General features: G+C 59.1%; 1 protein-coding gene across 1 annotated transcript in view; it reads right to left on the reverse strand.

The window, feature by feature from the left end:
* gpatch4 (G patch domain containing 4) overlaps positions 1-26,446 on the reverse strand; it is an 82,294-nt gene that overhangs the window by 9,875 nt on the left and 45,973 nt on the right. The window contains exons 2-3 of the mRNA XM_041181749.1: positions 11,384-11,457; positions 1,372-1,464 (exon numbers count right to left, since the gene is read on the reverse strand). Of these exons, the coding sequence (XP_041037683.1) occupies positions 1,372-1,464; positions 11,384-11,457 (167 nt within the window). The remainder of the gene's footprint in view (positions 1-1,371; positions 1,465-11,383; positions 11,458-26,446) is intronic.

Raw genomic sequence — 26,446 nt, forward strand, 5'->3', positions numbered from 1 at the left:
TGCTGCATTTGGACACGGACTGCTTCAGTATCTGAGGAGTCGCAAATGGCGAGCACTGGTTGTATATCGACCTGCGGGCCACTCTCAGTGCTCCCCTACTAAGCGAGGAAGGGAGTCCATGCCACGCTTCATGTTTGGCCACCCCACTTTCCCCGGGGAGCACCAGCTGTCCTCGTCACCCACCCGCGCCAGCTCGGTGGGCGGTTCCCCGTTATTCTGTGGGTGCGCTGGGAAGTGTCCGGGGACCCCGACGGGGTCTTGGAACCCTGGTGCCCGGACCACTGTGCGAAGACAGCTCCAGAGGTGAGGTCAGTGAAGTGGTCGTTCCCCCACCGCTACCACCACCAGGGGGCGCATGATGGCGACTGGGGACCTCTGGTGGCAGGAGCTGGTACTAACGCGGTCAAGACGAGAAAGGGAGTGACCATTGGCAATGCAACTCAGGGACTAAGGTTTAAGGTTTTGGGCATGTGAGGAAGAACTTTTTTTTTTAAACACAGCCAGTGGGAATGACCTGGAACTCGCTGCCCACGACTCGGGGGGGCAGTGGAAGCAGAGACGACAAGCGATTTCAAAAAGAAAATTGGACGGACACTTGAGGGAGATAAACTCTCAGGGCAACAGGAAAAGAGTGGTAGGGGGGCAGAATGGGGCCAACATGAACGCTTTACACAGAGTCAGCATGGACTCAATGGGCCGAATGGCCTCTTGCTCCGTTATGCCTTTATAAGGAGACATTAGGGGCAGGTGATCAAAATCTCGGGTAAAGGAGGTTGGTTTAAAGAAGAGTCTGAAAGGAGTAGGTAGAGGGGTGGAGCGGGTGACAGGGAGACAGCTGGAGAGGCTCAGGGAGGGAACTCCAGAGCTCAGGGCTCCAGGCAGCTGGGAATCGGGGGATGCTCAAGAGGCCGGAATTGGAGGAGGTGACAGGCATAGGGAGGGGTGTAGGGGCTGGAGGAGGTTACAGAGATAGGGAGGGGTGTAGGGGCTGGAGGAGGTTACAGAGATAGGGAGGGGTGTAGGGGCTGAAGGAGGTTACAGAGATAGGGAGGGGTGTAGGGGCTGGAGGAGGTTACAGAGATAGGGAGGGGTGTAGGGGCTGGAGGAGGTTACGAGATAGGGAGGGGTGAAGGGGCTGGAGGAGGTTACAGAGATAAGGAGGGGTGTAGGGGCTGGAGGAGGTTACAGAGATAGGGAGGGTTGTAGGGGCCGCGAGGGGGTTACAGAGATCGTGCTGTGGGATTTGATTTAAATGGGAAGAATGATTGTGTGGAACTGGGGAATTGGAGGCTGGGAGGGAAGTTGTAACAGATGAGAGGCAAGATGGTGAACGATGCACACACGGTACAAATGTTCAAATTATATCAGCACCTCTTTGCTTTCCACGGTGATGTTAGCAGCAGCTTTATTGAAAACATGATCCCACCAGTGAAATGTAAACTGCTCCCCAGCATGATGGCCAACCTAGTGAAACACAACACATCAAACAATCAACATAGCAGTCACCATCAACCAGTCACACACAGCAAACCAGAGTTACATACACAGAGACACCAGTCAGTGTACAGATATCTCCCTGAGAGAGAGAGGGACTGAGAGACACCAGTCAGTGTACAGATATCTCTCTGAGAGAGAGAGGGACAGAGAGACACCAGTCAGTGTACAGATATCTCACAGAGAGAGAGGGGACTGAGAGACACCAGTCTGTTTACAGATATCTCCCTGAGAGAGAGAGGGACTGAGAGACACCAGTCAGTGTACAGATATCTCCCTGAGAGAGAAAGGGGACGGAGAGGCACCAATCAGTGTACAGATATCTCCCTGAGAGAGAGAGGGGACTGAGAGACACCAGACAGTGTACAGATATCTCCCTGGGTGAGAGAGGGGACTGAGAGACACCAGTCAGCGTACAGATATCTCCCTGAGAGAGAGAGAGGACTGAGAGACACCAGTCAGTGTACAGATATCTCCCTGAGAGAGAGAGAGGACTGAGAGACACCAGTCAGTGTACAGAAATCTCCCTGAGAGAGAGAGAGGGGACTGAGACACCAGTCAGTGTACAGATATCTCCCTGAGAGAGAGAGGGACTGAGAGACACCAGTCAGTGTACAGATATCTCCCTGAGAGAGAAAGGGGACGGAGAGGCACCAATCAGTGTACAGATATCTCCCTGAGAGAGAGAGGGGACTGAGAGACACCAGTCAGTGTACAGATTTCTCCCTGAGAGAGAAGGGGGACAGAGAGACACCTGTCAGTGTACAGATATCTCCCTGAGAGAGAGAGGGACTGAGAGACACCAGTCAGTGTACAGATATCTCCCTGAGAGAGACGGGACTGAGAGACACCAGTCAGTGTACAGGTAGCTCCCTGAGAGAGATGGGAAAGAGATACACCAGTCAGTGTACAGATATCTCCCTGGGTGAGAGAGGGGACTGAGAGACACCAGTCAGCGTACAGATATCTCCCTGAGAGAGAGAGAGGACTGAGAGACACCAGTCAGTGTACAGATATCTCCCTGAGAGAGAGGACTGAGAGACACCAGTCAGTGTACAGAAATCTCCCTGAGAGAGAGAGAGGGGACTGAGACACCAGTCAGTGTACAGATATCTCTCTGAGAGAGAGAGGGACGGAGAGACACCAGTCTGTGTACAGATATCTCCCTGAGAGAGAGAGGGACTGAGAGACACCAGTCAGTGTACAGATATCTCCCTGAGAGAGAAAGGGGACTGAGAGACACCAGTCAGTGTACAGATATCTCCCTGAGAGAGAGAGGGGACTGAAAGACACCAGTCAGTGTACAGATATCTCCCTGAGAGAGAGAGGACTGAGAGACACCAGTCAGTGTACAGATATCTCCCTGAGAGAGGACTGAGAGACACCAGTCAGTGTACAGATATCTCCCTGAGAGAGAGTGGACTGAGAGACACCAGTCAGTGTACAGAAATCTCCCTGAGAGAGAGAGGGGAGTGAGACACCAGTCAGTGTACAGATATCTCTCTGAGAGAGAGAGGGACAGAGAGACACCAGTCTGTGTACAGATATCTCCCTGAGAGAGAGAGGGACTGAGAGACACCAGTCAGTGTACAGATATCTCCCTGAGAGAGAGAGAGGGGACTGAGAGACACCAGTGAGTGTACAGATATCTCCCTGAGAGAGAGAGGGACTGAGAGACAACAGTCAGTGTACAGATATCTCCCCGAGAGAGAGAGGACTGAGAGACACCAGTCAGTGTACAGATATCTCCCTGAGAGAGAGTGGACTGAGAGACACCAGTCAGTGTTCAGATATCTCCGAGAGAGAGAGAGGGACTGAGAGACACCAGTCAGTGTACAGATATCTCCCTGAGAGACAGAGGGACTGAGAGACACCAGTCTGTGTACAGATATCTCCCTGAGAGAGAGAGGGACTGAGAGACACCAGTCAGTGTACAGATATCTCCCTGAGAGAGAGGGGACTGAGAGACACCAGTCAGTGTACAGATATCTCCCTGAGTGAGAGGGGAATGGGAGACACCAGTCAGTGTACATATATCACCCTGAGAGAGAGAGGGGGGACTGAGAGACACCAGTGAGTGTACAGATATCTCCCTGAGAGAGAGGGGAATGGGAGACACCAGTCAATGTACAGATATCTCCCTGAGAGAGAGGGACTGTGAGACACCAGTCAGTATACAGATATCTCACTGAGAGAGAGGGACTGAGAGACACCAGTCAGTGTACAGATATCTCCCTGAGAGAGAGAGGAACTGAGAAACACCAAACAGTGTACAGATATCTCCCTGAGAGAGAGAGGGGACTGAGAGACACCAGTCAGTGTACAGATATCTCCCCAAGAGGGAGAGGACTGAGAGACACCAGTCAGTGTACAGATATCTCCCTGAGAGAGAGTGGACTGAGAGACACCAGTCAGTGTTCAGATATCTCCGAGAGAGAGAGAGGGTCTGAGAGACACCAGTCAGTGTACAGATATCTCCCTGAGTGAGAGGGGAATGGGAGACACCAGTCAGTGTACAGATATCTCCCTGAGAGAGAGGGGAATGAGAGACACCAGTCAATGTACAGATATCTCACTGAGAGAGAGGGACTGTGAGACACCAGTCAGTGTACAGATATCTCACTGAGAGAGAGGGACTGAGAGACACCAGTCAGTGTACAGATATCTCCCTGAGAGAGAGGGACTGAGAGACACCAGTCAGTGTACATATATCACCCTGAGAGAGAGAGGGGGGACTGAGAGACACCAGTCAGTGTACAGATATCTCCCTGAGAGAGAGGGGAATGGGAGACACCAGTCAATGTACAGATATCTCCCTGAGAGAGAGGGACTGTGAGACACCAGTCAGTATACAGATATCTCACTGAGAGAGAGGGACTGAGAGACACCAGTCAGTGTACAGATATCTCCGTGAGAGAGAGAGGGACTGAGAGACACCAGTCAGTGTACAGATATCTCCGTGAGAGAGAGAGGGACTGAGAGACAGTAGTCAGTGTACAGATATCTCTCTGAGAGAGAGAGAGGGACTGAGAGACACCAGTCAGTGTACAGATATCTCTCTGAGAGAGAGAGGGACTGAGAGACACCAGTCAGTGTGCAGATATCTCGCTGAGAGAGAGAGGGACTGAGAGAAACCAGTCAGTGTACAGATATCTCTCTGAGAGAGAGGGGAATGGGAGACACCAGTCAATGTACAGATATCTCCCTGAGAGAGAGGGACTGTGAGACACCAGTCAGTATACAGATATCTCACTGAGAGAGAGGGACTGAGAGACACCAGTCAGTGTACAGATATCTCCCTGAGAGAGAGAGGAACTGAGAAACACCAGTCAGTGTACAGATATCTCCCTGAGAGAGAGAGGGGACTGAGAGACACCAGTCAGTGTACAGATATCTCCCCGAGAGAGAGAGGACTGAGAGACACCAGTCAGTGTACAGATATCTCCCTGAGAGAGAGTGGACTGAGAGACACCAGTCAGTGTTCAGATATCTCCGAGAGAGAGAGAGGGTCTGAGAGACACCAGTCAGTGTACAGATATCTCCCTGAGAGAGAGGGGACTGAGAGACACCAGTCAGTGTACAGATATCTCCCTGAGTGAGAGGGGAATGGGAGACACCAGTCAGTGTACAGATATCTCCCTGAGAGAGAGGGGGACTGAGAGACAACAGTCAGCGTACAGATAGCTCCCTGAGAGAGAGAGGGGGACTGAGAGACACCAGTCAGTGTACAGATATTACCCTGAGAGAGAGAGGGGACTGAGAGACACCAGTCAGTGTACAGAAATCTCCCTGAGAGAGAGCGGGACTGAGAGACACCAGTCAGTGTACAGATATCTCTGTGAGAGAGAGAGGGGACTGAGAGACACCAGTCAGTGTACAGATATCTCCCTGAGAGAGAGAGAGAGGGGACTGAGAGACACCAGTGTACAGAAATCTCCGAGAGAGGGGGACTGAGAGACACCAGTCAGAGTACAGCTATCTCACTAAGAGAGAGGGACTGAGACACCAGTCAGTGTACAGATATCTCCCTGAGATAGAGAGACTGAGAGACATCAGTCAGTGTAGAGATATCTCCCTGTGACAGAGAGAGACTGAGAGACACCAGTCAGTGTACAGATATCTCCCTGTGACAAAGAGGGGACTGAGAGACACCAGTCAGTGTACAGATATCTCCCTGAGAGAGAGAGAGGGACTGAGAGATACCAGTCAGTGTACAGATATCTCCCTGAGAGAGAGAGAGAGGGGACTGAGAGACACCAGTCTGTTTACAGATATCTCCCTGAGAGAGAGAGGAACTGAGAAACACCAGTCAGTGTACAGATATCTCCCTGAGAGAGAAAGGGGACTGAGAGACACCAGTCAGTGTACAGATATCTCCCTGAGAGAGAGAGGGGACTGAAAGACACCAGTCAGTGTACAGATATCTCCCTGAGAGAGAGAGGACTGAGAGACACCAGTCAGTGTACAGATATCTCCCTGAGAGAGAGAGGACTGAGAGACACCAGTCAGTGTACAGATATCTCCCTGAGAGAGAGTGGACTGAGAGACACCAGTCAGTGTACAGATATCTCCCTGAGAGAGAGTGGACTAAGAGACACCAGTCAGTGTACAGATATCTCCGAGAGAGAGAGAGAGGGACTGAGAGACACCAGTCAGTGTACAGATATCTCCCTGAGAGACAGAGGGACTGAGAGACACCAGTCTGTGTACAGATATCTCCCTGAGAGAGAGAGGGACTGAGAGACACCAGTCAGTGTACAGATATCTCCCTGAGAGAGAGGGGACTGAGAGACACCAGTCAGTGTACAGATATCACCCTGAGAGAGAGAGGGGGGACTGAGAGACACCAGTCAGTGTACAGATATCTCCCTGAGAGAGAGGGGAATGGGAGACACCAGTCAATGTACAGATATCTCCCTGAGAGAGAGGGACTGTGAGACACCAGTCAGTATACAGATATCTCACTGAGAGAGAGGGACTGAGAGACACCAGTCAGTGTACAGATATCTCCGTGAGAGAGAGAGGGACTGAGAGACACCAGTCAGTGTACAGATATCTCCCTGTGACAGAGAGACTGAGAGACACCAGTCAGTGTATAGATATCAACCTGTGATAGAGAGGGACTGAGAGACACCAGTCAGTGTACAGATATCTCCCTGAGAGAGAGAGAGGGACTGAGAGACACCAGTCAGTGTACAGATATCTCCCTGAGAGAGAAAGGGGACTGAGAGACACCAGTCAATGTACATATACCTCGCTGAGAGAGAGGGACTGAGAGACACCAGTCAGTGTACAGATATCTCCCTGAGAGAGCGAGGACTGAGAGACACCAGTCAGTGTACAGATATCTCCCTGAGAGAGAGAGGACTGAGAGACACCAGTCAGTGTACAGATATCTCCCTGAGAGAGAGTGGACTGAGAGACACCAGTCAGTGTACAGAAATCTCCCTGAGAGAGAGAGGAGAGTGAGACACCAGTCAGTGTACAGATATCTCCCTGAGAGAGAGAGGACTGAGAGACACCAGTCAGTGTACAGATATCTCCCTGAGAGAGAGAGGACTGAGAGACACCAGTCAGTGTACAGATATCTCCCTGAGAGAGAGTGGACTGAGAGACACCAGTCAGTGTACAGAAATCTCCCTGAGAGAGAGAGGAGAGTGAGACACCAGTCAGTGTACAGATATCTCCCTGAGAGAGAGAGAGAGAGGGACAGAGAGACACCAGTCTGTGTACAGATATCTCCCTGAGAGAGAGAGGGACTGAGAGACACCAGTCAGTGTACAGATATCTCCCTGAGAGAGAGAGAGAGTGGACTGAGAGACACCAGTCTGTTTACAGATATCTCCCTGAGAGAGAGAGGAACTGAGAAACACCAGTCAGTGTACAGATATCTCCCTGAGAGAGAAAGGGGACTGAGAGACACCAGTCAGTGTACAGATATCTCCCTGAGAGAGAGAGAGGACTGAGAGACACCAGTCAGTGTACAGATATCTCCCTGAGAGAGAGTGGACTGAGAGACACCAGTCAGTGTACAGATATCTCCGAAAGAGAGAGAGGGACTGAGAGACACCAGTCAGAGTACAGATATCTCCCTGAGAGACAGAGGGACTGAGAGACACCAGTCTGTGTACAGATATCTCCCTGAGAGAGAGAGGGACTGAGAGACACCAGTCAGTGTACAGATATCTCCCTGAGAGAGAGGGACTGAGAGACACCAGTCAGTGTACAGATATCACCCTGAGAGAGAGAGGGGGGACTGAGAGACACCAGTCAGTGTACAGATATCTCCCTGAGAGAGAGGGGAATGGGAGACACCAGTCAATGTACAGATTTCTCCCTGAGAGAGAGGGACTGTGAGACACCAGTCAGTATACAGATATCTCACTGAGAGAGAGGGACTGAGAGACACCAGTCAGTGTACAGATATCTCCGTGAGAGAGAGAGGGACTGCGAGACACCAGTCAGTGTACAGATATCTCCGTGAGAGAGAGAGGGACTGAGAGACACCAGTCAGTGTACAGATATCTCTCTGAGAGAGAGAGAGGGACTGAGAGACACCAGTCAGTGTACAGATATCTCTCTGAGAGAGAGAGGGACTGAGAGACACCAGTCAGTGTACAGATATCTCGCTGAGAGAGAGAGGGACTGAGAGAAACCAGTCAGTGTACAGATATCTCTCTGAGAGAGAGGGACTGAGAGACACCAGTCAGTGCAGATATCTCCCTGAGAGAGAAAGGGGACTGAGAGACACCAGTCAGTGTACAGATATCTCCCTGAGAGAGAGAGGGACTGAGAGACACCAGTCAGTGTACAGATATCTCCCTGGGAAAGAGAGGGGACAGAGAGACACCAGTCAGCGTACAGATATCTCCTTGAGAGAGAGAGGGACTGAGAGACACCAGTCTGCGTACAGATATCTCCCTGAGAGAGAGAGGGACTGAGAGACACCAGTCAGTGTACAGATATCTCTCTGAGAGAGAGGGACTGAGACACACCAGTCAGTGTTCAGATATCTCCCTGAGAGAAAGAGAGGGGACTGAGAGACACCAGTTAGAGTACAGATATCTCCCTGAGAGAGAGGGGGACTGAGAGACAACAGTCAGCGTACAGATATCTCCCTGAGAGAGAGAGGGGGACTGAGAGACACCAGTCAGTGTACAGATATCACCCTGAGAGAGAGAGGGGACTGAGAGACACCAGTCAGTGTACAGAAATCTCCCTGAGAGAGAGCGGGACTGAGAGACACCAGTCAGTGTACAGATATCTCTGTGAGAGAGAGAGGGGACTGAGAGACACCAGTCAGTGTACAGCTATCTCACAGAGAGAGGGACTGAGACACCAGTCAGTGTACAGACATCTCCCTGAGATAGAGAGACTGAGAGACACCAGTCAGTTTACAGATATCTCCCTGAGATAGAGAGACTGAGAGACACCAGTCAGTGTACAGATATCTCACTGAGAGAGAGGGACTGAGACACCAGTCAGTGTACAGATATCTCCCTGAGATAGAGAGAGTGAGAGACGCCAGTCAATGTACAGATATCTCCGAGAGAGAGAGAGGGACTGAGAGACACCTGTCAGTGTACAGATATCTCCCTGAGAGAGAGAGCCGGGGAGACACCAGTGTACAGATATCTCTGTGAGAGAGAGAGGGGACTGAGAGACACCAATCAGTGTACAGAAATCTCCCTGAGAGATAGAGGGACTGAGAGACACCAGTCAGAGTACAGCTATCTCACTGAGGGAGAGGGACTGAGACACCAGTCAGTGTACAGACATCTCCCTGATATAGAGAGACTGAGAGACACCAGTCAGTGTACAGACATCTCCCTGATATAGAGAGACTGAGAGACACCAGTCAGTGTACAGATATCTCACTGAGAGAGAGGGACTGAGACACCAGTCAGTGTACAGATATCTCCCTGAGAGAGAGAGGACTGAGAGACACCAGTCAGTGTACAGATATCTCCCTGAGAGAGAGCGGACTGAGAGACACCATTCAGTGTACAGATATCTCCGAGAGAGAGAGGGACTGAGAGACACCAGTGAGTGTACAGATATCTCCCTGAGAGAGAGAGGGACTGAGAGACACCAGTCATTGTACAGATATCTCCCTGAGAGAGAGGGGGACTGAGAGACAACAGACAGCGTACAGATATCTCCCTGTGAGAGAGAGGGGGACTGAGAGACACCAGTCAGTGCACAGACATCACCCTGAGAGAGAAAGGGGACAGAGACACCAGTCAGTGTACAGAAATCTCCCTGAGAGAGAGAGGGACTGAGAGACACCAGTTAGAGTACAGCTATCTCACTGAGAGAGAGGGACTGAGACACCAGTCAGTGTACAGACATCTCCCTGAGATAGAGAGACAGAGACACCAGTCAGTGTACAGATATCTCACTGAGAGAGAGGGACTGAGACACCAGTCAGTGTACAGATATCTCCCTGAGATAGAGAGAGTGAGAGACACCAGTCAGTGTACAGATATCTCACTGAGAGAGAGGGACTGCGACACCAGTCAGTGTACAGATATCTCCCTGAGATAGAGAGACTGAGAGACACCAGTCAGCGTACAGATATCTCCTTGAGAGAGGGGGACTGAGAGACACCAGTCAGTGTACAGATATCTCCCTGAGAGAGACGGGACTGAGAGACACCAGTCAGTGTACAGATATCTCCCCGTGACGGAGAGCGGACTGAGAGACACCAGTCAGTGTACAGATATCTCCGAGAGAGAGAGAGGGACTGAGAGACACCAGTCAGTGTACAGATATCTCCCTGAGAGAGAGAGGGACTGAGAGACACCAGTCAGCGTACAGATATCCCCTTGAGAGAGGGGGACTGAGAGGCACCAGTCAGTGTACAGATATCTCCCTGAGAGAGAGGGGACTGAGAGACACCAGTCAGTGTACAGATATCTCCCTGAGAGAGAGGGACTGAGACAATAGTCAGTGTACAGACATCTCCCTGTGATAGAGAGACTGAGAGACACCAGTCAGTGTACAGATATCTCCGAGAGAGAGAGAGGGACTGTGAGACACCAGTGAGTGTACAGATATCTCCCTGAGAGAGAGAGGGACTGAGAGACACCAGTCAGTGTACAGATATCTCTCTGAGAGAGAGGGACTGAGAGACACCAGTTAGTGTACAGATATCTCCCTGAGAGAGAGAGGACTGAGAGACACCAGTCAGTGTACAGATATCTCACTGAGAGAGAGGGACTGAGACACCAGTCAGTGTACAGATATCTCACAGAGAGAGAGAGAGGGCACTGAGAGACACCAGTCAGTGTACAGACATCTCCCTGAGAAAGAGAGAGGGGACTGAGAGACACCAGTCAGTGTACAGACATCTCCCTGAGAGAGAGAGAAACTGAGAGACACCGGTCAGCGTACAGATATCTCCCTGAGAGAGAGAGGGACTGAGAGACACCAGTCAGTGTACAGATATCTCTCTGAGAGAGAGGGACTGAGAGACATCAGTTCGTGTACAGATATCTCCCTGAGAGAGATAGGACTGAGAGACACCAGTCAGTGTACAGATATCTCCCTGAGAGAGAGGGACTGAGAGACACCAGTCAGTGTACAGACATCTCCTGAGAAAGAGAGAGGGGACTGAGAGACACCAGTCAGTGTACAGACATCTCCCTGAGAGAGAGAGAAACTGAGAGACACCAGTCAGTGTACAGAAATCTCCCTGAGAGAGAGAGGGACTGAGAGACACCAGTCAGTGTACAGATATCTCTCTGAGAGAGAGGGACTGAGAGACACCAGTCAGTGTACAGATATCTCCCTGAGAGAGAGAGGGGACTGAGAGACACCAGTCAGTGTACAGATATCTCCCTGAGAGAGAAAGAGGACCTGCTGATGAATTGTACGGTGAGCTTACCCCCGCTGTGTCACATTTCACCTTCACTTTGATAGCTTCTCGGATTCCGTCCTCTCTCCGCCCCAGGCCTTTCCCTTTGGGGAGAAACACAAACGAGGTTACATGTCAATCACCGGGTGAATCTGATCAAATCCTCCTCCCCATCCAGTCACCCTGCGCTGCTCCATCCCCCTCCCCATCCAGTCACCCTGCGCTGCTCTATCCCCCTCCCCATCCAGTCACCCTGCGCTGCTCTATCCCCCTCCTCGTCCCCACCCAGTTACCCTGCGCTGCTCTATCCCCCTCCCCATCCAGTCACCCTACGCTGCTCTATCCCCCTCCCCATCCAGTCACCCTGCACTGCTCTATCCCCCTCCCCATCCAGTCACCCTGCGCTGCTCTATCCCCCTCCCCATCCCCACCCAGTTACCCTGCGCTGCTCTATCCCCCTCCCCATCCCCATCCAGTCACCCTGCGCTGCTCCATCCCTCTCCCCGTACAGTCACCCTGCCCTGCTCTATCCCCTTCCCCATCCAGTCACCCTGCGCTGCTCTATCCCCCTCCCCCTCCAGTCACCCTGCGCTGCTCTATCCCCCTCCCCATCCCCCTCCAGTCACCCTGCGCTGCTCTATCCCCCTCCCCATCCCGCTCCAATCACCCTGCACTGCTCTATCCCCCTCCCCATCCAGTCACCCTGCGTTGCTCTATCCCCCTCCCCATCTAGTCACCCTGCGCTGCTGTATCGCCCTCCCCATCCAGTCACCCTGCCCTGCTCTATCCCCTTCCCCATCCAGTCACCCTGCGCTGCTCTATCGCCCTCCCCATCCAGTCACCCTGCGCTGCTCTATCCCCTTCCCCATCCAGTCACCCTGCGCTGCTCTATCCCCTTCCCCATCCAGTCACCCTGCGCTGCTCTATCCCCCTCCCGTCACCCTGCGCTGCTCTATCCCCCTCCCCCTCCAGTCACCCTGTGCTGCTCTATCCCACTCCCAATCCCGCTCCAGTCATCCTGCGCTGCTCTATCCCCCTCCCCATCCAGTCAACCTGCGCTACTCTATCCACCTACACGTCCAGTCACCCTGCGCTGCTCTATCCCCCTCCGCGTCCAGTCACCCTGCGCTGCTCTATCCCCCTCCACGTCCAGTCACCCTGCGCTGCTCTATCCCCCTCCCCGTCCAGTCACCCTGCGCTGCTCTATCCCCCTCCTCATCCAGTCAACCTGCGCTGCTCTATCCCCCTCCGCGTCCAGTCACCCTGCGCTAATCTATCCCCATCCCCACCCAGTCACCCTGCGCTGCTCTATCCCCTTCCCCCTCCAGTCACCCTGCGCTGCTCTGTCCCCTTCCCCATCCAGTCACCCTGCGCTGCTCTATCCCCCTCCCGATCCCGCTCCAGTCACCCTGCGTTGCTCTATCGCCCTCCCCATCCATTCAACCTGCGCTGCTCTATCCCCCTCCACGTACAGTCACGCTGCGCTGCTCTATCCCCCTCCCCGTCCCCACCCAGTTACCCTGCGCTGCTCTATCCCCCTCCCCGTCCAGTCACCCTGCGCTGCTCTATCCCCCTCCCCGTCCCCACCCAGTTACCCTGCGCTGCTCTATCCCCCTCCCCGTCCAGTCACCCTGCGCTGCTCTATCCCCCTCACCATCCAGTCACCCTGCGCTGCTCTATCCCCCTCCCCATCCAGTCACCCTGCGCTGCTCTATCCCCCTTCCCATCCAGTAACCCTGCGCTGCTCTATCCCCCTCACCATCCAGTCACCCTGCGCTGCTGTATCCCCCTCCCCATCCAGTCACCCTGTGTTGCTCTATCCCCCTCCGCGTACAGTCACCCTGCGCTGCTCTATCCCCCTCCTCATCCCCACCCAGTTACCCTGCGCTGCTCTATCACCTTCCCCATCCAGTCACCCTGTGCTGCTCTATCCCCTTCCCCATCCAGTCACCCTGCGCTGCTCTATCCCCTTCCCCATCCCCCTCCAGTCACCCTGCGCTGCTCTATCCCCCTCCCCACCAAGTCACCCTGCGCTGCTCTATCCCCCTCCCCATCCAGTCACCCTGCGCTGCTCTATCCCCTTCCCCATCCAGTCACCCTGCGCTGCTCTATCCCCCTTCCCATCCAATCACCCTGCGTTGCTCTATCCCCCTCCCCATCCAGTCAACCTGCGCTGCTCTAGCCCCCTCCACGTCCAGTCACCCTGCGCTGCTCTATACCCCTTCCCATCCAGTCACCCTGCGTTGCTCTAACCCCCTCCCCATCCAGTCAACCTGCGCTGCTCTATCCCCTTCCCCATCCAGTCACCCTACGCTGCTCTATCCCCCTCCCCATCCCCCTCCAGTCACCCTGCGCTGCTCTATCCCCCTCCCCACCCAGTCACCCTGCGCTGTTCTATCCCCTTCCCCATCCAGTAACCCTGCGCTGCTCTATCCCCCTCCCCATCCCCCTCCAGTCACCCTGCGCTGCTCTATCCCCCTCCCCCTCCAGTCACCCTGCGCTGCTCTATCCCCCTCCCCATCCCCCTCCAGTCACCCTGCGCTGCTCTATCCCCCTCCCAATCCAGTCACCCTGCGCTGCTCTATCCCCTTCCCCATCCAGTCAGCCTGCGCTGCTCTGTCCCCCTCCCCATCCCGCTCCAGTCACCCTGCGCTGCTCTATCACCCTCCCCATCGAGACAACCTGCGCTGCTCTATCCACCTCCACGTCCAGTCACCCTGCGCTGCTCTATCCCCTTCCCCGTCCCCACACAGTTACCGTGCGCAGCTCTATCCCCCTCCCCGTCCAGTCACCCTGCCCTGCTCTATCCCCCACCCCGTCCAGTCACCCTGCCCTGCTCTATCCCCCTCCACGTCCAGTCACCCTGCGCTGCTCTATCCCCCTCCCCGTCCCCACCCAGTCACCCTGCGCTGCTCTATCCCCCACCCCGTCCAGTCACCCTGCACTGCTCTATCCCCCTCCCCGTACAGTCACCCTGCGCTGCTCTATCCCCTTCCCCATCCAGTCAGCCTGCGCTGCTCTATCCCCTTCCCCATCCAGTCAACCTGCGCTGCTCTATCCCCCTCCCCATCTAGTCACCCTGCATTGCTCTATCCCCCTCCCCATCCAGTCATCCTGCGCTGCTCAATCCCCCTCCCCATCCAGTCACCCTGCGCTGCTCTATCTCCCTCCCCATCCAGTCACCCTGCGCTGCTCAATCCCCCTCCCCATCCAGTCACCCTGCGTTGCTCTATCCCCCTCCTCGTCCACACCCAGTTACCCTGCGCTGCTCTATCTCCCTCCCCGTCCCCACCCAGTTACCCTACGCTGCTCTATCCCCATCCCCCTCCAGTCACCCTGCGCTGCTCTATCCCCCTCCCCATCCCCCTCCAGACACCCTGCGCTGCTCTATCCCCCTCCCCACCCAGTCACCCTGCGCTGTTCTATCCCCTTCCCCATCCAGACACCCTGCGCTGCTCTATCCCCCTCCCCACCCAGTCACCCTGCGCTGTTCTATCCCCTTCCCCATCCAGTCACCCTGCGCTGCTCTGTCCCCCTCCCCCTCCAGTCACCCTGCGCTGCTCTATCCCCCTAGCCATCCCCCACCAGTCACCCTGCGCTGCTCTATCCCCTTCCCCATCCAGTAACCCTGCGCTGCTCTATCCCCTTCCCCATCCAGTCACCCTGCGCTGCTCTGTCCCCCTCCCCCTCCAGTCAACCTGCGCTGCTCTATCCCCCTCCCCATCCCCCTCCAGTCACCCTGCGCTGCTCCATCCCCCTCCCCTTCCAGTCACCCTGCGCTGCTCTATCCCACTCCCCATCCCCCTCCAGTAACCCTGCGCTGCTCTATCCCCTTCCCCATCCAGTCACCCTGCGCTGCTCTGTCCCCCTCCCCCTCCAGTCACCCTGCGCTGCTCTATCGCCCTCCCCCTCCAGTCACCCTGCGCTGCTCTATCCCCCTCCCAATCCAGTCACCCTGCGCTGCTCTATCCCCTTCCCCATCCAGTCACCCTGCGCTGCTCTGTCCCCCTCCCCATCCCGCTCCAGTCACCCTGCGCTGCTCTATCCCCCTCCCCATCTAGACAACCTGCGCTGCTCTGTCCCCTTCCCCGTCCCCACACAGTTACCGTGCGCTGCTCTATCCCCCTCCCCGTCCAGTCACCCTGCCCTGCTCTATCCCCCACCCCGTCCAGTCACCCTGCGCTGCTCTATCCCCCTCCCCATCCAGTCACCCTGCGCTGCTCTATCCCCCTCCCCATCTAGTCACCCTGCATTGCTCTATCCCCCTCCCCATCCAGTCATCCTGCGCTGCACAATCCCCCTCCCCATCCAGTCACCCTGCGCTGCTCTATCACCCTCCCCATCCAGTCACCCTGCGCTGCTCTATCCCCCTCCTCATCCCCACCCAGTCACCCTGCGCTGCTCTATCCCCCTCCCCGTCCAGTCACCCTGCGCTGCTCTATCCCCTTCCCCATCCAGTCACCCTGCGCTGCTCTATCCCCTTCCCCATCCAGTCACCCTGCCCTGCTCTATCCCACTTCCCCTCCAGTCACCCTGCGCTGCTCTATCCCCCTCCCCCTCCAGTCACCCTGCGCTGCTCTATCCCCCTCCCCGTCCAGTCACCCTGCGCTGCTCTATCCCCCTCCCCATCCCCCTCCAGTCACGCTGCCCTGCTCTATCCCCCACCCCGTCCAGTCACCCTGCGCTGCTTTATCCCCCTCCACGTCCAGTCACCCTGCGCTGCTCTATCCCCCTCGCCATCCCCCTCCAGTCACCCTGCGCTGCTCTATCCCCCTCCACGTCCAGTCACCCTGCGCTGCTCTATCCCCCTCCCCACCCAGTCACCCTGCGCTGTTCTATCCCCTTCCCCATCCAGTAACCCTGCGCTGCTCTGTCCCCCTCCCCATCCCCCTCCAGTCGCCCTGCGCTGCTCTATCCCCCTCCCCATCCCCTTCCAGGCACCCTGCGTTGCTCTATCCCCCTCCCCATCCAGTCACCCTGCGTTGCTCTATCCCCGTCCATGTCCAGTCACCCTGCGCTGCTCTATCGCCCTCCCCGTCCCCACCCAGTCCCCCTGCGCTGCTCTATCCCCCTCCCCCTCCAGTCACCCTGCGATGCTCTATCCCCCTCCCCCTACAGTCACCCTGCGCTGCTCTATCCCCCTCCCCCTCCAGTCACCCTGCGCTGCTCTATCGCCCTCCCCAACCAGTCACCCTGCGCTGCTCTATCCCCCGCCCCATCCAGTCACCCTGCGCTACTCTATCCCCCGCCCCACCTAGTCATCGTGCGCTGCTCTATCTCCCTCCCCATCCAGTCACCCTGCGCTGCTCTATCCCCCTCCCCCTCCAGTCACCCTGCGCTGCTCTATCCCCCTCCCCCTCCAGTCACCCTGCGCTGCTCTATCCCCTTCCTCATCCAGTCACCCTGCGCTGCTCTGTCCCCCTCCCCCTCCAGTCAACCTGCGCTGCTCTATCCCCCTCCCATCCCCCTCCAGTCACCCTGCGCTGCTCCATCCCCCTCCCCCTCCAGTCACCCTGCGCTGCTCTATCCCCCTCCCCATCCCCCTCCAGTAACCCTGCGCTGCTCTATCCCCTTCCCCATCCAGTCACCCTGCGCTGCTCTGTCCCCCTCCCCCTCCAGTCACCCTGCGCTGCTCTATCCCCCTCCCCCTCCAGTCACCCTGCGCTGCTCTATCCCCTTCCCCATCCAGTCACCCTGCGCTGCTCTATCCCCCTCCCCATCTAGTCACCCTGCATTGCTCTATCCCCCTCCCCATCCAGTCAACCTGCGCTGCACAATCCCCCTCCCCATCCAGTCACCCTGCGCTGCTCTATCCCCCTCCCCATCCAGTCACCCTGCGCTGCTCTATCCCCCTCCTCATCCCCACCCAGTCACCCTGCGCTGCTCTATCCCCCTCCCTCTCCCCCTCCAGTCACCCTGCGCTGCTCCATCCCTCTCCCCACCCAGTTACCCTGTGCTGCTCTATCCCCCTCTCAATCCAGTCACCCTGCACTGCTCTATCCCCTTCCCCATCCAGTCAGCCTGCGCTGCTCTGTCCCCCTCCCCATCCCGCTCCAGTCACCCTGCGCTGCTCTATCACCCTCCCCATCGAGACAACCTGCGCTGCTCTATCCACCTCCACGTCCAGTCACCCTGCGCTGCTCTATCCCCTTCCCCATCCCCACACAGTTACCGTGCGCAGCTCTATCCCCCTCCCCGTCCAGTCACCCTGCCCTGCTCTATCCCCCACCCCGTCCAGTCACCCTGCCCTGCTCTATCCCCCTCCACGTCCAGTCACCCTGCGCTGCTCTATCCCCCTCCCCATCCCCACCCAGTCACCCTGCGCTGCTCTATCCCCCACCCCGTACAGTCACCCTGCGCTGCTCTATCCCCTTCCCCATCCAGTCAGCCTGCGCTGCTCTATCCCCTTCCCCATCCAGTCAACCTGCGCTGCTCTATCCCCCTCCCCATCTAGTCACCCTGCATTGCTCTATCCCCCTCCCCATCCAGTCATCCTGCGCTGCTCAATCCCCCTCCCCATCCAGTCACCTTGCGCTGCTCTATCTCCCTCCCCATCCAGTCACCCTGCGCTGCTCAATCCCCCTCCCCATCCAGTCACCCTGCGTTGCTCTATCCCCCTCCTCGTCCACACCCAGTTACCCTGCGCTGCTCTATCTCCCTCCCCGTCCCCACCCAGTTACCCTACGCTGCTCTATCCCCATCCCCCTCCAGTCACCCTGCGCTGCTCTATCCCCCTCCCCATCCCCCTCCAGACACCCTGCGCTGCTCTATCCCCCTCCCCACCCAGTCACCCTGCGCTGTTCTATCCCCTTCCCCATCCAGTCACCCTGCGCTGCTCTGTCCCCCTCCCCCTCCAGTCACCCTGCGCTGCTCTATCCCCCTAGCCATCCCCCACCAGTCACCCTGCGCTGCTCTATCCCCTTCCCCATCCAGTAACCCTGCGCTGCTCTATCCCCTTCCCCATCCAGTCACCCTGCGCTGCTCTGTCCCCCTCCCCCTCCAGTCAACCTGCGCTGCTCTATCCCCCTCCCCATCCCCCCTCCAGTCACCCTGCGCTGCTCCATCCCCCTCCCCTTCCAGTCACCCTGCGCTGCTCTATCCCCTTCCCCATCCAGTCACCCTGCGCTGCTCTGTCCCCCTCCCCCTCCAGTCACCCTGCGCTGCTCTATCGCCCTCCCCCTCCAGTCAACCTGCGCTGCTCTATCCCCCTCCCAATCCAGTCACCCTGCGCTGCTCTATCCCCTTCCCCATCCAGTCACCCTGCGCTGCTCTGTCCCCCTCCCCATCCCGCTCCAGTCACCCTGCGCTGCTCTGTCCCCCTCCCCATCCCGCTCCAGTCACCCTGCGCTGCTCTATCCCCCTCCCCATCTAGACAACCTGCGCTGCTCTGTCCCCTTCCCCGTCCCCACACAGTTACCGTGCGCTGCTCTATCCCCCTCCCCGTCCAGTCACCCTGCCCTGCTCTATCCCCCACCCCGTCCAGTCACCCTGCGCTGCTCTATCCCCCTCCCCATCCAGTCACCCTGCGCTGCTCTATCCCCCTCCCCATCTAGTCACCCTGCATTGCTCTATCCCCCTCCCCATCCAGTCATCCTGCGCTGCACAATCCCCCTCCCCATCCAGTCACCCTGCGCTGCTCTATCACCCTCCCCATCCAGTCACCCTGCGCTGCTCTATCCCCCTCCTCATCTCCACCCAGTCACCCTGCGCTGCTCTATCCCCCTCCCCGTCCAGTCACCCTGCGCTGCTCTATCCCCTTCCCCATCCAGTCACCCTGCGCTGCTCTATCCCCTTCCCCATCCAGTCACCCTGCCCTGCTCTATCCCACTTCCCCTCCAGTCACCCTGCGCTGCTCTATCCCCCTCCCCCTCCAGTCACCCTGCGCTGCTCTATCCCCCTCCCCGTCCAGTCACCCTGCGCTGCTCTATCCCCCTCCCCATCCCCCTCCAGTCACGCTGCCCTGCTCTATCCCCCACCCCGTCCAGTCACCCTGCGCTGCTTTATCCCCCTCCACGTCCAGTCACCCTGCGCTGCTCTATCCCCCTCGCCATCCCCCTCCAGTCACCCTGCGCTGCTCTATCCCCCTCCACGTCCAGTCACCCTGCGCTGCTCTATCCCCCTCCCCACCCAGTCACCCTGCGCTGTTCTATCCCCTTCCCCATCCAGTAACCCTGCGCTGCTCTGTCCCCCTCCCCATCCCCCTCCAGTCGCCCTGCGCTGCTCTATCCCCCGCCCCATCCCCTTCCAGGCACCCTGCGTTGCTCTATCCCCCTCCCCATCCAGTCACCCTGCGTTGCTCTATCCCCGTCCATGTCCAGTCACCCTGCGCTGCTCTATCGCCCTCCCCGTCCCCACCCAGTCCCCCTGCGCTGCTCTATCCCCCTCCCCCTCCAGTCACCCTGCGATGCTCTATCCCCCTCCCCCTACAGTCACCCTGCGCTGCTCTATCCCCCTCCCCCACCAGTCACCCTGCGCTGCTCTATCGCCCTCCCCACCCAGTCACCCTGCGCTGCTCTATCCCCCGCCCCATCCAGTCACCCTGCGCTGCTCTATCCCCCGCCCCACCTAGTCATCGTGCGCTGCTCTATCCCGCTCCCCATCCAGTCACCCTGCGCTGCTCTATCCCCCTCCCCCTCCAGTCACCCTGCGCTGCTCTATCCCCCTCCCCCTCCAGTCACCCTGCGCTGCTCTATCCCCCTCCCCCTCCAGTCACCCTGCGCTGCTCTATCCCCTTCCTCATCCAGTCACCCTGCGCTGCTCTGTCCCCCTCCCCCTCCAGTCAACCTGCGCTGCTCTATCCCCCTCCCCATCCCCCTCCAGTCACCCTGCGCTGCTCCATCCCCCTCCCCCTCCAGTCACCCTGCGCTGCTCTATCCCCCTCCCCATCCCCCTCCAGTAACCCTGCGCTGCTCTATCCCCTTCCCCATCCAGTCACCCTGCGCTGCTCTGTCCCCCTCCCCCTCCAGTCACCCTGCGCTGCTCTATCCCCCTCCCCCTCCAGTCACCCTGCGCTGCTCTATCCCCTTCCCCATCCAGTCACCCTGCGCTGCTCTATCCCCCTCCCCATCCAGTCAACCTGCGCTGCACAATCCCCCTCCCCATCCAGTCACCCTGCGCTGCTCTATCCCCCTCCCCATCCAGTCACCCTGCGCTGCTCTATCCCCCTCCTCATCCCCACCCAGTCACCCTGCGCTGCTCTATCCCCCTCCCCATCCCCCTCCAGTAACCCTGCGCTGCTCTATCCCCTTCCCCATCCAGTCACCCTGCGCTGCTCTATCCCCCTCCCAATCCAGTCACCCTGCGCTGCTCTATCCCCTTCCCCATCCAGTCAGCCTGCGCTGCTCTGTCCCCCTCCCCATCCCGCTCCAGTCACCCTGCGCTGCTCTGTCCCCCTCCCCATCGAGACAACCTGCGCTGCTCTATCCACCTCCACGTCCAGTCACCCTGCGCTGCTCTATCCCCTTCCCCATCCAGTCACCCTGCCCTGCTCTATCCCCACCCCGTCCAGTCACCCTGCCCTGCTCTATCCCCCTCCACGTCCAGTCACCCTGCGCTGCTCTATCCCCCTCCCCGTCCCCACCCAGTCACCCTGCGCTGCTCTATCCCCCACCCCGTCCAGTCACCCTGCACTGCTCTATCCCCCTCCCCGTACAGTCACCCTGCGCTGCTCTATCCCCTTCCCCATCCAGTCACCCTGCGCTGCTCTATCACCCTCCCCATCGAGACAACCTGCGCTGCTCTATCCACCTCCACGTCCAGTCACCCTGCGCTGCTATATCCCCTTCCCCGTCCCCACACAGTTACCGTGCGCTGCTCTATCCCCCTCCCCGTCCAGTCACCCTGCCCTGCTCTATCCCCCACCCCGTCCAGTCACCCTGCCCTGCTCTATCCCTCTCCACGTCCAGTCACCCTGCGCTGCTCTATCCCCCTCCCCGTCCCCACCCAGTCACCCTGCGCTGCTCTATCCCCCACCCCGTCCAGTCACCCTGCACTGCTCTATCCACCTCCCCGTACAGTCACCCTGCGCTGCTCTATCCCCTTCCCCATCCAGTCAGCCTGCGCTGCTCTATCCCCTTCCCCATCCAGTCAACCTGCGCTGCTCTATCCCCCTCCCCATCTAGTCACCCTGCATTGCTCTATCCCCCTCCCCATCCAGTCATCCTGCGCTGCTCAATCCCCCTCCCCATCCAGTCACCCTGCGCTGCTCTATCCCCCTCCCCATCCAGTCACCCTGCGCTGCTCAATCCCCCTCCCCATCCAGTCACCCTGCGTTGCTCTATCCCCCTCCTCGTCCCCACCCAGTTACCCTGCGCTGCTCTATCCCCCTCCCCGTCCCCACCCAGTTACCCTACGCTGCTCTATCCCAATCCCCCTCCAGTCACCCTGCGCTGCTCTATCCCCCTCCCCATCCCCCTCCAGACACACTGCGCTGCTCTATCCCCCTCCCCACCCAGTCACCCTGCGCTGTTCTATCCCCTTCCCCATCCAGTAACCCTGCGCTGCTCTATCCCCTTCCCCATCCAGTCACCCTGCGCTGCTCTGTCCCCCTCCCCCTCCAGTCAACCTGCGCTGCTCTATCCCCCTCCCCATCCCCCTCCAGTCACCCTGCGCTGCTCCATCCCCCTCCCCCTCCAGTCAACCTGCGCTGCTCTATCCCCCTCACCATCCCCCTCCGGTAACCCTGCGCTGCTCTATCCCCTTCCCCATCCAGTCACCCTGCGCTGCTCTATCCCCCTCCCCCTCCAGTCACCCTGCGATGCTCTATCCCCCTCCCCCTACAGTCACCCTGCGCTGCTCTATCCCCCTCCCCCACCAGTCACCCTGCGCTGCTCTATCGCCCTCCCCACCCAGTCACCCTGCGCTGCTCTATCCCCCGCCCCATCCAGTCACCCTGCGCTGCTCTATCCCCCGCCCCACCTAGTCATCGTGCGCTGCTCTATCCCGCTCCCCATCCAGTCACCCTGCGCTGCTCTATCCCCCTCCCCCTCCAGTCACCCTGCGCTGCTCTATCCCCCTCCCCCTCCAGTCACCCTGCGCTGCTCTATCCCCCTCCCCCTCCAGTCACCCTGCGCTGCTCTATCCCCTTCCTCATCCAGTCACCCTGCGCTGCTCTGTCCCCCTCCCCCTCCAGTCAACCTGCGCTGCTCTATCCCCCTCCCCATCCCCCTCCAGTCACCCTGCGCTGCTCCATCCCGCTCCCCCTCCAGTCACCCTGCGCTGCTCTATCCCCCTCCCCATCCCCCTCCAGTAACCCTGCGCTGCTCTATCCCCTTCCCCATCCAGTCACCCTGCGCTGCTCTGTCCCCCTCCCCCTCCAGTCACCCTGCGCTGCTCTATCCCCCTCCCCCTCCAGTCACCCTGCGCTGCTCTATCCCCTTCCCCATCCAGTCACCCTGCGCTGCTCTATCCCCCTCCCCATCTAGTCACCCTGCATTGCTCTATCCCCCTCCCCATCCAGTCAACCTGCGCTGCACAATCCCCCTCCCCATCCAGTCACCCTGCGCTGCTCTATCCCCCTCCCCATCCAGTCACCCTGCGCTGCTCTATCCCCCTCCTCATCCCCACACAGTCACCCTGCGCTGCTCTATCCCCCTCCCCATCCCCCTCCAGTAACCCTGCGCTGCTCTATCCCCTTCCCCATCCAGTCACCCTGCGCTGCTCTGTCCCTCTCCCCCTCCAGTCACCCTGCGCTGCTCTATCCCCCTCCCCATCCCCCTCCAGTCACCCTGCGCTGCCCTATCCCCCTCCCAATCCAGTCACCCTGCGCTGCTCTATCCCCTTCCCCATCCAGTCAGCCTGCGCTGCTCTGTCCCCCTCCCCATCCCGCTCCAGTCACCCTGCGCTGCTCTGTCCCCCTCCCCATCGAGACAACCTGCGCTGCTCTATCCACCTCCACGTCCAGTCACCCTGCGCTGCTCTATCCCCTTCCCCATCCAGTCACCCTGCCCTGCTCTATCCCCACCCCGTCCAGTCACCCTGCCCTGCTCTATCCCCCTCCACGTCCAGTCACCCTGCGCTGCTCTATCCCCCTCCCCGTCCCCACCCAGTCACCCTGCGCTGCTCTATCCCCCACCCCGTCCAGTCACCCTGCACTGCTCTATCCCCCTCCCCGTACAGTCACCCTGCGCTGCTCTATCCCCTTCCCCATCCAGTCACCCTGCGCTGCTCTATCACCCTCCCCATCGAGACAACCTGCGCTGCTCTATCCACCTCCACGTCCAGTCACCCTGCGCTGCTATATCCCCTTCCCCGTCCCCACAGTTACCGTGCGCTGCTCTATCCCCCTCCCCGTCCAGTCACCCTGCCCTGCTCTATCCCTCTCCACGTCCAGTCACCCTGCGCTGCTCTATCCCCCTCCCCGTCCCCACCCAGTCACCCTGCGCTGCTCTATCCCCCACCCCGTCCAGTCACCCTGCACTGCTCTATCCACCTCCCCGTACAGTCACCCTGCGCTGCTCTATCCCCTTCCCCATCCAGTCAGCCTGCGCTGCTCTATCCCCTTCCCCATCCAGTCAACCTGCGCTGCTCTATCCCCCTCCCCATCTAGTCACCCTGCATTGCTCTATCCCCCTCCCCATCCAGTCATCCTGCGCTGCTCAATCCCCCTCCACATCCAGTCACCCTGCGCTGCTCTATCCCCCTCCCCATCCAGTCACCCTGCGCTGCTCAATCCCCCTCCCCATCCAGTCACCCTGCGTTGCTCTATCCCCCTCCTCGTCCCCACCCAGTTACCCTGCGCTGCTCTATCCCCCTCCCCGTCCCCACCCAGTTACCCTACGCTGCTCTATCCCAATCCCCCTCCAGTCACCCTGCGCTGCTCTATCCCCCTCCCCATCCCCCTCCAGACACACTGCGCTGCTCTATCCCCCTCCCCACCCAGTCACCCTGCGCTGTTCTATCCCCTTCCCCATCCAGTAACCCTGCGCTGCTCTATCCCCTTCCCCATCCAGTCACCCTGCGCTGCTCTGTCCCCCTCCCCCTCCAGTCAACCTGCGCTGCTCTATCCCCCTCCCCATCCCCCTCCAGTCACCCTGCGCTGCTCCATCCCCCTCCCCCTCCAGTCACCCTGCGCTGCTCTATCCCCCTCCCCATCCCCCTCCGGTAACCCTGCGCTGCTCTATCCCCTTCCCCATCCAGTCACCCTGCGCTGCTCTGTCCCCCTCCCCCTCCAGTCACTCTGCGCTGCTCTATCCCCCTCCCCCTCCAGTCACCCTGCGCTGCTCTATCCCCCTCCCCACCCAGTTACCCTGTGCTACTCTATCCCCCTCCCAATCCAGTCACCCTGCGCTGCTCTATCCCCTTCCCCATCCAGTCACCCTGTGCTGCTCTGTCCCCCTCCCCATCCCGCTCCAGTCACCCTGCGCTGCTCTGTCCCCCTCCCCATCCCGCTCCAGTCACCCTGCACTGCTCTATCCCCCTCCCCATCTAGACAACCTGCGCTGCTCTGTCCCCTTCCCCGTCCCCACACAGTTACCGTGCGCTGCTCTATCCCCCTCCCCGTCCAGTCACCCTGCCCTGCTCTATCCCCCACCCCGTCCAGTCACCCTGCGCTGCTCTATCCCCCTCCCCGTCCCAACCCAGTCACCCTGCGCTGCTCTATCCCCTTCCCCATCTAGTCACCCTGCGCTGCTCTATCCCCTTCCCCATCCAGTCACCCTGCGCTGCTCTATCCCCCTCCCCATCTAGTCACCCTGCATTGCTCTATCCCCCTCCCCATCCAGTCAACCTGCGCTGCACAAACCCCCTCCCCATCCAGTCACCCTGCGCTGCTCTATCCCCCTCCCCATCCAGTCACCCTGCGCTGCTCTATCCCCCTCCTCATCCCCACCCAGTCACCCTGCGCTGCTCTATCCCCCTCCCCGTCCAGTCACCCTGCGCTGCTCTATCCCCTTCCCCATCCAGTCACCCAGCCCTGCTCTATCCCCCACCCCGTCCAGTCACCCTGCGCTGCTCTATCCCCCTCCCCGTCCCAACCCAGTCACCCTGCGCTGTTCTATCCCCTTCCCCATCCAGTCACCCTGCGCTGCTCTATCCCCTTCCCCATCCAGTCACCCTGCGCTGCACAATCCCCCTCCCCATCCAGTCACCCTGCGCTGCTCTATCCCCGTCCCCATCCAGTCACCCTGCGCTGCTCTATCCCCCTCCTCATCCCCACCCAGTCACCCTGCGCTGCTCTATCCCCCTCCCCGTCCAGTCACCCTGCGCTGCTCTATCCCCTTCCCCATCCAGTCACCCTGCGCTGCTCTATCCCCTTCCCCATCCAGTCACCCTGCCCTGCTCTATCCCACTTCCCCTCCAGTCACCCTGCGCTGCTCTATCCCCCTCCCCCTCCAGTCACCCTGCGCTGCTCTATCCCCCTCCCCGTCCAGTCACCCTGCGCTGCTCTATCCCCCTCCCCATCCCCCTCCAGTCACGCTGCCCTGCTCTATCCCCCACCCCGTCCAGTCACCCTGCGCTGCTTTATCCCCCTCCACGTCCAGTCACCCTGCGCTGCTCTATCCCCCTCGCCATCCCCCTCCAGTCACCCTGCGCTGCTCTATCCCCCTCCACGTCCAGTCACCCTGCGCTGCTCTATCCCCCTCCCCACCCAGTCACCCTGCGCTGTTCTATCCCCTTCCCCATCCAGTAACCCTGCGCTGCTCTGTCCCCCTCCCCATCCCCCTCCAGTCGCCCTGCGCTGCTCTATCCCCCTCCCCATCCCCTTCCAGGCACCCTGCATTGCTCTATCCCCCTCCCCATCCAGTCACCCTGCGTTGCTCTATCCCCGTCCATGTCCAGTCACCCTGCGCTGCTCTATCGCCGTCCCCGTCCCCACCCAGTCCACCTGCGCTGCTCTATCCCCCTCCCCCTCCAGTCACCCTGCGATGCTCTATCCCCCTCCCCCTACAGTCACCCTGCGCTGCTCTATCCCCCTCCCCCTCCAGTCACCCTGCGCTGCTCTATCCCCCGCCCCATCCAGTCACCCTGCGCTGCTCTATCCCCCGCCCCACCTAGTCATCCTGCGCTGCTCTATCCCCCTCCCCATCCAGTCACCCTGCGCTGCTCTATCCCCCTCCCCCTCCAGTCACCCTGCGCTGCTCTATCCCCCTCCCC

This window comes from Carcharodon carcharias, assembly GCF_017639515.1.
Source record: "Carcharodon carcharias isolate sCarCar2 chromosome 36 unlocalized genomic scaffold, sCarCar2.pri SUPER_36_unloc_2, whole genome shotgun sequence".
Taxonomy (NCBI): domain Eukaryota; kingdom Metazoa; phylum Chordata; class Chondrichthyes; order Lamniformes; family Lamnidae; genus Carcharodon; species Carcharodon carcharias.